The sequence below is a fragment of the Vigna radiata genome, chromosome 10, assembly GCF_000741045.1.
Source record: "Vigna radiata var. radiata cultivar VC1973A chromosome 10, Vradiata_ver6, whole genome shotgun sequence".
Classification (NCBI taxonomy): domain Eukaryota; kingdom Viridiplantae; phylum Streptophyta; class Magnoliopsida; order Fabales; family Fabaceae; genus Vigna; species Vigna radiata.
In genome coordinates, this window is record NC_028360.1 from 19093061 (window position 1) to 19106774 (window position 13714).

The following is a 13714-nucleotide window of genomic DNA, read 5'->3' on the forward strand; positions in this document are numbered from 1 at the left end:
ATGCTACAAAAAATACCCACAGTATAAAGTAAAAACAACGTACAATATAATTCAAAAGTAAAATAGACATGTTACGGAAATAAACATGAACTCACACATTAAAATGGTATAAGAATACCCACAATATAAAGTAAAAAACAACGTCCAACATGATTAAATAAAAAAATAGACACCATACAAAAATAGATATGAAGTCACACATTAAAATGCTGTAAACCCACAATGTAAAGTAAAAACAACGTACAATATAATTAAATAGAAAAATATGCTATATTAACATGAATTTTAATTTAGTTACCTTACAATATGTTTTATCAACAATAGTAAATAAAAATAGAGATCTTTTAATATATCATAAAATTGATGATAATTTATTTAAAATTATAGTGGTGTATGAATATTAAAAAATAAACTATTCTACATATTCATTAATTTCTACATATTATATTATATTAATATACATTAATTTGACTTTTTCTTTTTTAAAGCAAATTTATTTTCTTAAACAATAACAAAATATATTTTTAATGTATATTTTGATATTATATATATATATATATATATATATATATATATAACTTTCTTTAATTTCACCTTAAATTCAGGCACTATACATATATTCAATCCTATTTATTATAATTAATAATGTTAAAAACTTAATTGTATATTATATTTATAAATGCAATTGTTAGTGTTTCGGTCGAAATTTTGTCCAAGTTCTCCTACACAATTTCTCGCTTCGAACCGTCCGGTCCTCCGCTTGATCCAGCTCCAATTCAATTGTTTTCCTTCGCCAAGTTCGGTAGGGTACCTGTTAATGGCATTCCGACGCTCAAGTCAGTATCAGTGATCAGATAAAATGGTAGAGATAGAGAGAGTGAAATAAATATGCATTCAATGGAACCACCTACCTTTGACCCTGAACTTATATTTATAGTTTTCCTCATATGTCAATGATTAACAAAACCTTAATCACGGCCCAATAGTAGGCCTGTTATAGTTAATCTGGTTTTACTTTAATCCTGAAAGCTTACCAAATTCTAATTTCATCTTTGGCCGGACGCGCTCGCCGTCCGTCACAACAGTTTTGGTGAGGAATCCGTTCAAACTGGTATCGGATCAGCTCCTTTATGCGAGCGTCTGTCGCTAGTCGTTGGTCATCCAACGTACTGGCGGTCTGCCCGTACGGCGACTTGAGGGTTCAACGTCTTGGTCCTATCCGACGTTTCGTCTCTCGGCACTTTCGAAGAACATTTTTTTTGTGAGCATGGAAAATGCAGGGTTATCTTGTGACGATAAGGCTTTATGTGAACTCTTCAAGGTTTTTCTCACAAACAGAGATTACACCCGGTCGCCGAGACCGGGCTTCACCATTGTGTTTCTTCGGGTTTTGTTGCATGCCGGTCGTCCTGACTATCCCTACGACCGTCCGTCCCATTCCCTACAGTACAGTTAGTATTATGTAAGCAATATAATTTTCTTTATTTATTTTTTTATCAATATTATAAATATCAAATAGTGCATTAATAGTTAGATCATGCTCTTTGGATGAATAATTAAAATTAGAAGTTATTATTTAACAATTATATTAGAATTTTTTTATTAAAAAATAACATAAGATGTATATTTATTTTTACTTATATTTTCATTCTAAGACTAACATACATTGCACTCTTACTTTGTTGTTATAGTTGTTTTCTTGGAAAGCCCTACTTTGTTATTATAAGCCCTTGTTTAGATTATGTCCATATATGGCCATCAAAACTTCTTACCTAATACACATTTCTTTTGGTTCTTTGGCTTATTAGAAACGCTCTTTAACTGTATATAAAAATAATTAAAGTTTAAATAAAGGTGAGAGGATATAATTACAATTAATGGTGTATGTCAAATGGACTGCGATAATTATTAATTTTTTATTCAAATCGTAATTAAACCCGATAAATATTTAAACTGTATCGGATGAAGCATGATTAACCTAATTTACTGATATTGTATATCAATCTTATATCAAGTATTGATAATATAGGTTAAATTAAATTAAATATTCAATTAATAGAATTTGTTGTCTTAATATTGTTAAATTTAACATTTTAATCTTTTAAAACTATCATGAAAACGTTTTACAATTCAAGAAAAAAATTGACAATTTTAATATACTTTACCGTCAATTAAAACTTTGATGACTCACAAATTACAATTTTTTTTATATTATTGCAAATTTAATAAATTTATCTCATTCAATATCATTAAAATTATTTATTTCTTACGGGTGCCCACAAGTAGTAGAAATCATGGAATCTTTACTAGAAGTTGTATATTATTAAATTATTGTTATATTTATTATTCAAAATGAAAATAATAAATATAAAATGTACTCATATTAAAGTATTAATCTATTTTTAGAGAAAATGATGAATTATTATTTATTTCTTCAAATACAAAACACTGTAATGATAGTTTTAAAAAGTTTTTTTTAAAAGAAATATTCTTACAATTATTTTGACTATTAAGCTAATTATTTAATATATTTTTGTCTTTAAAAGTGTGAATGATATCTTTATTTAAGTTGTTTGATATTTGACATTTTGAATTAAAATAATAATAATTTACACCTCCACAAGTTTGTAATTTATTATTTTTAAAGGCTAAAATAAAATATCTTATGCTTTGATAAAAAAAAAAAAAGCAATTTATTTCCATTTTCATCACCAACTCATCCCCTTATCCACGTTTATCATCCGTCCATCCTCAACGGCGAGAATCGATGGCGATGGATATCCTGCGTTCACAAGTCTCCGCCGTCCCATTTTTTGACGGTGCCGCCACTCGCCGTCGTCGCTCTGCTACATTCAGCTTTAACGTAAGGTATCTTCTGTTCTTTTCAAAACGACAAACTTTCATTTCCTCTGAAATCCTCCATTTGCCTCACTCCGATTTTTGCAATCCGTTAGGGCAACCCTTCCTCTCCCCCGCCAAAATGCTAAGTACTACAAAGAACTTGAAGCTGCTGTTGACGTAGTCCAGAAGGCTTGCAATTTCACTCTCCATGTAATCTTCTGTGACTTACTTTTTGTGTGTACTTGCTGAATCATGAGAACCGATTCTGTCGCAAATAGATTTTATGTGCATTGTTCTTTTTTAAGTAATAAAGCATCAGTAAGCAGTCACATTGGTCCCTGCAACTGTGAAAATGTTAAATATGTCTTAAGCTATTTCCAATATGGTAACTTTAACTTGTAAGGGGATATACTGTGAGTGTACTTTAAGCACAAGTCAACGATATAAAATTAATTTATAAGATGAGGTTTGCAGTTATCTATACGTATATATATCTTATTTCTAATCCATGTCTCATCTCCAACAGATATCAAATAAGTCCATGAACTTAACTCTTAACTATTATTTAGTTCCTAATTATAAGTTGATATTATATTTTAGTCACACGTTTTTTTGAAATTTGGATTAATTTAATTACCAATATATATTTTCTAGCACTCTCAATAATTTCCTTTAGTATAGGGACTAATATGATGTCCTACGAGACGAGAGATCAAAATGATTGTTTACTTTTTATAGCTCTGAAGAATGCTATGTGATTTGTGTTGGTGGTCTTCTGCAGGTGCAATCATCTTTGTTCTCAATTGATGGGAAGGTTATTGAGAAAAATGACCAGACTCCCGTGACTGTTGCAGATTTTGGAGTTCAGGCTCTCATAAGTTTGGGTATTAACTTTGTGTCCAGTGTAAAAAGTAGCTTAACATATTTCTGATTTGTGATGCTGTATAATGAAACCAACGTGGCGTAAGTGTAACGAATTTTGATTAACATGGTTTGCTGCAACACAGTTTTCTTGCATTCATGTAGTTTGATTAGTATTATAATTAGCATGTAGCCTTGAAAATTATTTATCTGAAGTAATTATTTTAATGGTATTGAAATTTTTTTGTATATGTGGTTATTCAAACAGAGTTAAATAAGCTGTTCCCTTCTATACCTTTGGTGGCTGAGGAGGACTCTGCTTTCTTGCGATCAAGAAATTTAGCAGGTACCGTGTTTGATGCAATAACTGCTACAGATAGCTCCACCTATAAATCATTGACACAAGATGATGTACTAGAAGCAATTGATAGAGGAAGCAAGGAAGCTTTTGTATTTGGACCAAAGCCAGCCACATATTGGGTGGGCATATCTAAGCAGTTATATTAAATGCTGTGAAGTGATGCAGTTATCTTCCTAAAAATTTGATCCATGGCTTCATTTTTTATGTTGTTATATGACAAATTTGTTCACATTGCATTCCTGAATATAAAAAAATGGCGGTAATTTTTTTTCTGTTTCATGAAAATTACATACTTTTACAAGTTGACTTCTGCTGGTCACTGGGACCTTATCTATTTACAGGTTGATATTGGAATTTTTATATATTTACTTCTCGTGTTTGATTTTTCCTATTATAACTTATGGTAAACTCATTGATAATGTAGCTGCTTGACCCAATTGATGGCACGCGTGGTTTTCTAAAGGCTGGCAAAGCCTTTTATGTGGTAAGTTATAATGTAGGTTATACTTTTTGAATATCTTTTGATAATGCATAAGAGAGACATATCCTATAGATTTCCATCTAGAAGAGCCTTTTGTTGTAGAGTTAACCTTGTGATAGTGCTTGAATTGTGATGAACATTGATCTCAGGTAACTGGTATAGATAAGCTGGATGTGTATATCTTTATATAAGGAATTTTTGTTGAGTGCTATTTGGTTCAGTGTGTCATGTTTATCCCATTTTGATATTATCTTAACCCAACTGATTTCTAAAAAATACAGGTTGGTTTGGCTCTGGTGGTTGAGGGAGAGGTTGTAATTGGTGTTATGGGCTGTCCTACCTGGAAGGAAGATTTATCTGAGAAATCCTCTGCTGAGATTGACGAGGAGTGGGATTCTCTTAATGGATCAGGAACTGTAATGGTTGCCCATAAAGGCTGTGGAACATGGATGAAAAGTTTGAATAGCCAACTGAAATCACCTGATGTGTGGACCAGATGTTTTGTTGATGGGTCTGACGTAATACATAAAGCACGCTTTTGTATTTCAGATAGTGAAAAATGGGAGGCACTGCCACTGTCTCCTTTATTTAAGGCAGCAAACGATGCTGATAAAGTAGGCAGCAACCAAATCCATCTTTTGCGGGCATGTTGTGGAAGGTCTCAGCAATATTATCCATATACTTTTTACTTGATTACATGCAATCAAAACTTCTTTAACTATTGATGTTTCTATGTAGTAGTGATGCGTGGAGTAGCTGGTAAAATCTAAAGCAATTGTTAGTTTGTGTTATTTCTTATTCTATTTTTGCTGCTTAAATTTCCTGAGGTTTTTTTAAGTTAAATTTTTGCAGTGTGCTTTTGAAAGGAAGTCTTTGTTAATGTCTTATATTTGAGGGCTGAACAGACAAGTTGTTGCTCTAATTAATAATTACTAATTCATTTAACTGTGATTACTGTATTGTAATTTGTTGATAGTATCATCTGATGGAGTTAAATTGGCAATATTTGTTAGATTTATTGATTTTTCACCCTTTTCTTTGTTTCAATTGCCCATTTCTTGATTTCTTGTGGACCAATGCAGTTTATGCAAGTATTTGATGGTGGCGTCTGGCAGAGCATCTATTTTCATTCTTCGAGCAAAACAGAAGCCCATTATAATGGTATCCTATAAATTTTTAGGTTTATAGCTGATCGGATAATTTATTCAGTGATACATTTTTTATCTGGTCTTGTGTAGGCCTGGGATCATGCAGTTGGCATTATATGCGTTCAAGAAGCAGGGGGAAAGGTATTTCTTTTCCCTATCATTTTTTGTTTGTTAAACTAAATGAAAAACATGTCTTAATATCATCATCGTATATGTTAGAGTATCTTAAATGATCTATTAGGATTGATTTCCACATTTTCTTGTATGTTTCATCATTGTATTTTTTTATCTGTTTTTCTTGATTCCCTCTAACTTTTAAATTTGAATCGCACTTTTATATTTTTTTATATGCTTCTTATTAAAATAGATAATATAGATAAAGTTTAAAAATTATTAAAAATTAAAATTGTGTTAATAGATTTTTTTTTTCATTGTGCTTCCATTTTTATTTTAATCAATTTCAACTTTCAGTCCTTTCACTTTTTAATGCTACAAATTAAATTTATGTATGAATTTTGTTACTACTACTAAATATTTGAATCCTTCAGTGGTTGTATGGGAATTTGTACAGGGATTGGGAGAGACCTAGACCTCTCAAAAGTCCTGGAGTGTTCATGCCTTTTTATTTATTCTTTGATAAATAGCATTATTAAGGATTTTTCGTCAGTTCGGTAGTTGTGTAAAAGTAAGTGTGTGTATTCAAGTTTGAGAGAAAATAAGTTGATTTGAATAATAATTGAAATTAAAAAAGTTGTGATTTTATGGAACAAATGGTGTGCAAGGTATGGAGTCGTGAAAAATGGGTGAGAAGTCAGAGTTGGAACTTAGTAAACTATCCCTCCTGCAATCAATCAATTATCCATCTATTTATATTTAAATTATATCATCAGCTCACACAATCATCCAAATCTTAATTCTTCAAGCTAATGAACCTAAATCACTAGTAGTCACAAGTCCTTATAAATTTAAATTAAATAATCAACTTTATAGATCAAAGGTTTAAAATGTCTAATTAAGATTAACGTATCCTTAGTATTAATCTCAATTAGGTGATCTTTCCGGATTCTAAGTTTAAAATGTCAATTATTAACTCCCAAAAGAATAAGTGCAAGGTGGTCAATCTCATACAAGCGTTATTATACGCAGAAAAAAATATATAAAAATGAATAAAAACTGAAACTTTAATTAGGAAGTTACATAAGTTCTAGTTTAGCTACATCCAACTCCAATAATGGGTGATTAGCCGCTCATATCTATCATAGAAAACAGATTTGATGAGTTATGGTAGATTTTTTATGGAAAACCTTGGGATTCATGTAGGAGAAATTTGTTGGGCCCTAGTTTATATCTCTCGCTTAAACGAGAGTTACGTATCGCTTAAGTGAGACATCTTTTCCTAAAATATATTTCCTCTTTGGGGGTTACTCGCTTAAGTAAGCCTAGTATTCTTCAAATCGAGCGACTCGCTTGGAGGAACAATTGACTTTGTTTGAGTGATCCCTTGAATATTCAACTTAAAATTTTTCATCTTTCTCTCACCTTAGTAAGCATTTGACTCAGTTCTTCATTACTGTTGTGAACCTTATTCACTCTTAAGTGAGCACATGATCTCCTTTAATTGTAAATCTTCATCTTTTCAACTTGATTATAGCAAAATCATACTTGATTATCCAATTTCTAAATGAATGCTTCAAAGACCACTTATTTAATTTAAGATCCAAAAGAATAGAATAGGGTCAATAATTGTAGTTTAATAGTGTGATGTTTGTCTTTATCAAGACTCCGTTTTATACATGCTAGAATATTGAATATAGTTAATCTAACTCAACAGTTCGAATTGGACATTAAAAAATGTTTTTTCAAGGCTTTAAAAATAAAATCCTAGGTACATGCTGAAAATTTCATAATACAGCTTCCGAAAGCATTTTGTTTTCTTTTTCTAGTTTTGTCAATTGATTACAGAAATATGACCATTTTTCACTTTGCTTCAATTTTAAAATACTTTAATTGGAAATTTTGATATATCATTTTGTTTTTATTCTCACCATTTCTTACAAATCTTTGAAATAATAAATAGGTTGTAACAGTGACATTTTTTAATTATTTAATAAAACAGTTAATATTTTTTTAAACTTAACTGTTGTCTATATTCTGGTCGTCGTTTACCTTATTATTTTAAATAATTATTATTCACATAGAATTGGTTCAGCCTTGGATAGGAACTGGACTAATTGAAGTCCATTTTGGCAGGACTAAACGAATCACAAAAAGAAAACTGCCGTTTCAAATCAAATTAAATTTTTTTAGCCTAGCATAACCTGTTTGACGAGTTTCTGGGACGCACTTATACCAAACGCCCTTTGACAAGACACTGGCTTTAGTTATACACATATTTAGGTTATACACCCAGGAACGAATAAAAAGCCCCAATTCAGTTAATCCATTCCCTCCCCTCTCTATTAATAAATTGATGTTTCGCTTTATCTGGTTTGCCTGGATTAATTTTTCTCATTAGATAGATATGTCATACCAAATAAATATCAAAATGTACCACTAAGAGTGGTGGTAAATTCGAAAAATCAGAAGAATGATGTGTAAAACTCTTAGTTTTCATTTTCTTAACAGGGCAGTATCATATTGCTGTAGTAATTTTGCACCTTTTCTCGAACACCGTGCATTAGTGTAATACTGACATACACTAATGTACTGTCAGCAATTGCCTGAGGCCAGGCTCAAGCATCATGTTGTATGCTCCCTCCTCTACCGTGTACCCACTATGCATAAAAAGAAAAAGCAAAGAAATACTATTTTGTGAAAAAGTTTTTGTGGTGGCTATGGATTTCTCTTAATTGCAACTCGTTTCATTAATGGAGGCAGCCTTCCTAGCTTCATATTCTTTCTCTCTGTCCTTTAACCTTTTCATTTATACATGTAGGATGTGAGACAATAATAGTTTCTTGTTCAGTTATCTCCCTTTTAGACATGTAGTTAAAGTTATGCATGATAATTTCTGCCAAATATTTACCCTTAGAACTATTACTACTCTAGATTATCGTTGTGCCCCGTATAAATGATGGCAGGTAATTTACATATATTTCCCTTTTCATCTAATTTAAAAGGCGTTTATTGATATTTGATGTACATGGCATTGTTCATTTCTTATAAAAGGAATTAATTATCTTATTGATAATGTGGTGTGGTGATTGAACCCAGCGGTCGAACTCGAAATCTTTTACTTTTAGTCTTGTTGCATTATCCAGTTTTGGATTTTATGAAATACCTTTAAAGTTATTCAACAAATTTATAATTCACAGACACTTGTATACTATTTTCATACTTTGACCCTTTAATGCATCACCTTTTCTCTTTTTTTTTTTCATTTGATGATAATATCCAATTTTATCAAATTTGATCAGGTAACAGACTGGAACGGCAGTGAAATAGATCTGGCAGCGGATCGTGATGGCCGGCGGGTTATATACCCCTCCGACGGTATCCTTGTAACCAACGGCCATATACATGACCAGGTTTTGCAGATTATCTATCAAACTGCAGGAGTTTGATGTTTGAGGAATTCTTCATCCCAATTATTTCTGAATTGATTTATATGAAAATAGTACATATTGTTAGGACTTTTTACGTTGATTTTTCGTAAAACTGTGTTAAATTTATTCATTTTTACGATAATTATTTTAAATCTCATCCTTGTAATTTTTGTTGTTGATTAATGTATAAAATCTACATTTGACCCAAGATACTTTATTTTAACTATTCTACGCATCCAACCTAACAAATATGTTAAATAATATGATCTAACAAATTTCATTCAATATTATTAATTTATAGTTACTAGATAATATTTTAAAAGGTATTTGTTCGAACAATTATCATATATTAAGAAAATTATCATATATTAAGAAAATACGAGATTAAATTTTGATAATTTGATTATATTATAATATCTTTTAATATTGTATATTAATAAAATATGTGATTAATTAAGTAAGATATTGGATTATTGTTATTATTGTACTAATTTAATATATTAAGTTGTTATATCGATTGATATTTTTTGATATTGATTTGATATTATTACCAATAGTATATATGTTTCACCAGAAGGATTCTTTTAAGGATGTATCTCGTTACAAATTATGCTAAGTACAATTTTCTTCAAAATATGTAGCATTGAGTTGAAGTGTGGTGTCATTTCATTTCTTAGACATGAAAGATTTGTAGATACTTATATATAAAAATAAAAGGGTTGAATATGTTTTTAGTTCCTATACTTGGGAGTGATTTTGGTTTTAGTCTATTTTCAAACTATGGTATAATTTAGTCCTTCAACTTTAGAAAACTCTGATTTTAGTTCTTTTTACCAATTTTTTTTAACTTTATTTGTTGTTTTAAGCACGTTTCATCATAGCATTTGGATTGTTTACACTATTTGACACATTTTTGCTTCAATGTTAACTGAGAAACGCGTTTAAAACAACAAATAAAGTTTAAAAAAATTGGTAAAAAAGACTAAAATCAAAGTTTTCTAAAGTTGAATGACTAAATTGTACCATAGTTTGAAAATAGACTAAAACCAAAACCGCTCCAAAGTACAGGGACTAAAAACATATTTAACCCTATATAAAATTGAATATACAACTTAACATTCTTAAGAGTAAAACAATATATTATTATAATAAATTATAATTTATGATTATGATATTATATTAAAAAGTTGATTTTAAATTTATCTTAAATTGGAAATGAAGTTTGCATATTTTTTATATGTTATAAATTATTATGATATTTAGTGGACGTGAAACTTTTTCACAATTATTTTATCTTCAAGCATTTACTAATACTACTTATTTCATTATAATAAGTTATAGAAGCTTTCGTATATATTAAAAGCCCTAATCCATGGAGGAAAGTTCTCGAGCTTCATCCAGGTGTTATTTATTATGAATTGAAGTAGCAATCTAGCATACTACCATTTTCTCACCACTGCTTATCTTCTGCCAATCATATTCCATCATAATCAATTATTTACAATGGATAAACAACCTCCTAGCTTCCTATGCTAATTAAAAAATCTTACTCATTAAAATATTAGTGCGCAAGCTTCGGATCTTGTATATGCAAATAATGCCTTCAAACCAAGAAATAATTATCAAAGTTTGTTGAAGCTATTGAACAGCTCATAACAAATAATTAGCAAATTCTGAGACAGCAGTCACCAAATTTCTGTACAGGAATACATCTTCTCTACACGTGGACACCTTCTTGCGGATGCTAAAATTAAAAAACCATATATATGAATGCCAAAAATAGGTAATAATAAACTATGTGATGATTTCGTTGCATGTGATGTAGCACGAAAGCTTGGTCGACGTATCATAATCTTTTGTAGATTGCAGAGAAGTTAGGTTTGAATTAATAAACGTATGCATAGTTTAACAATGGCTCCCACACTGTAAGATGTTTAAGAATAGTTTAATACGAAAGTTTGAAGATTTTCTCGAGGGAGATAAACTGTTGCCAAAAAGAGAAGAGTTAGGTTTAAAAAAATGATGGGAGAAAATCTGAGTGGAAGATTAAATTAACGTTTGACTTTGTAGCTTGTTCGCATTAGGCAGAGTTGGGTGAGACCAATGGTAATTTCACACCTTACCATCTTTTCCATTCATGCATCTTGAAAACTATGACGAAAAACAAAACTATCAATATCTATCACACCATTTTGTTCATTGTCGTTTTTCTTTCCAGCAAACATGTACGGAGATAATATAATTACGTGTTATTTATGTGAAAAATCTGAATTCAATTATTGTATTTATTTTTCTCTTCTTTTTAATTTGGAGTTATTTTACCAAATTTTTTTTATGTCATTAGTAAACTTATAATACACTGTCTTTTTAAATTTTTATTATTTGGAATAATAGAAATGTAAGTTTTTTACGTTGAAAAATCAAGACCAGGATGTACACATAAATTTTAAGATTGAAATTAAATAATCTTTTGAGGGACTCAAAACTCTATTTAAAAAAGCATTTTTTTCATAATCTCTCTTTGCTAAATCTGTTAAATAGACTTCTTTTTATATATATATATATATATATATATATATATATATATATAAAAAAAAAAGTTAAGGTCTTTTCTTTTTCACTTGCAGAGTTTTATTGTATGTTTCAATACAGGGAACTCTTGAATTCTTTGTTCGTGAATAGTAGTTGTCTCTTGTCAAGGACATTCGATACAATAATAATAATTATAAATATTAAAGTTTAGCCAATCATAGGTTTACGTCCCACACATATATATTCGACAAAGATAATAATTTTCTTTATATATTTTATTTTTATGAAATCGAATATATTTATTGCAAATATTTCAAGTAGTTTAAGAATATTTATTTCAGATATATTTATTTCTCTTGTAAAAGATATTTTTACGTTTAAGTCAATTAAATATATCATATTTATGTTATGTTTATTTGAACGGATACCATCTAATAGTAACTAATTACTTTAATTAGTATTTGATTGACTGACATATATTATATCGAGTACGTCTAAACACAAATAATCAAGATTATTTGAAAGTGTGAAGAAAACTTTTGAATTAATTGATCATATGATAAAGAGGACTGAGTACATCTAAACATAAGTTATCAATTTAGCACATATAGTACACATTTTTTTTAAGACATTTTCCCCACTATAAAATAAATGCAATAATATGATATGGGAGATGCATATTAAATAATAACATGCTTTTACTGCGTTTCTTAAATCATAATCAATAATCGAGAAAAATACAGCATTCTACTGTGAAAGATGACCTCTCTTTTCATAAAAAAAGTAAGCTTTGCATGTGACCAAAACAGCTTCACCAGCTGAGAAACTGAAATGAATTGAAATTAGAAAGAGTGCCAAAGTCAATAAACTTTTCAAAGGAGAAAATAACCAAAATAATAATGTTCTTCACCTTATTTTCTTACAATTGATCACCAAATAAATAAAATCTTAAATATGATTTTCAGAGGGAACCGTGTCAGAACAATGACGTATTGCGGAGGGTGGGTGATAAGAGGTGTAGCATATATATATAATAAAAACGGAAGAAAATAATAAAAAAAGATGCTTTTTCAGAATAATCTAAATTAATAAAATAGATCTTATCCCATATCATGCCTAATAAATGTTTGGAGGAGTATATAGTATTTTAAATTAAGGCAACACCGAACTCTATTATTGCCACGGTGTCTATTAAATGCTCATCCTCAACCTTCTTTGCATTTATTATGTACACACATTTAAGATGCTCACTATAACACTACATGTTTCATCAAATTACTTTCATTTTTATTTCTCCTTTTTTTTTAATTTTTAATAAGTTTTTTGAGATATTGTTGTCTGAGAATTATAACTATTATGTCAAAATTTCTTAATCTATTAATTTAACGAATAATTGTTTTAAATTCAAACATCTGTTCATGAAAGCTAAGCACAGCATTCAACATAAAAGGCTTGCTTTAGGGAAAAGGAAGAAAATAAAAGGTATGTGTATATGTATGCACCAACGCCGTCTATTCCTCTACTGTAATAATACAGACACAAAGACAGAGGGCCACGTGGCGTCTCCTTTTCATGACAGCTAATATCAATCCAGAAACTTTCAGGAATCACACTCCCGGAAAATCATCCTTCACACTTCACTCCATCTTAATCTTTATCACTTTTTTAATACAATTTTACATTCACAAACACACAAATCTGTTTACTTTCTTCCTTATCATTTCATGCTAATCCAGTTTAAGTTGAAGTAATTAAATGATAGTATTAACGTACAAAGTGATATAATTGGAATGGTTTTTTCTATAATAACATTAACAATAGGGGAAAATTTTCATAGATTAGATGAGACACGTAGCCAATGCCCAGAGGGATAACAGGAGGACGGCACCGAATCAATTTGACTTCCCTTGTTTCTTAATCTTCACTTTCTTTCTATTTATACCAC

General features: G+C 29.9%; 1 protein-coding gene across 1 annotated transcript; it reads left to right on the forward strand.

Moving 5' to 3' along the window:
- The first annotated feature begins 2697 nt into the window (after positions 1 to 2697).
- On the forward strand, positions 2698 to 9445 carry LOC106774478 (putative PAP-specific phosphatase, mitochondrial). Its single transcript, XM_014661485.2, has 9 exons — positions 2698 to 2868; positions 2955 to 3051; positions 3623 to 3725; positions 3971 to 4182; positions 4488 to 4547; positions 4826 to 5202; positions 5627 to 5705; positions 5783 to 5833; positions 9109 to 9445. Exons 1-9 carry the CDS (start codon positions 2768 to 2770, stop codon positions 9253 to 9255), a joined length of 1227 nt encoding a protein of 408 aa, XP_014516971.1. The 5' UTR covers positions 2698 to 2767; the 3' UTR covers positions 9256 to 9445.
- Positions 9446 to 13714: the final 4269 nt, after the last annotated feature.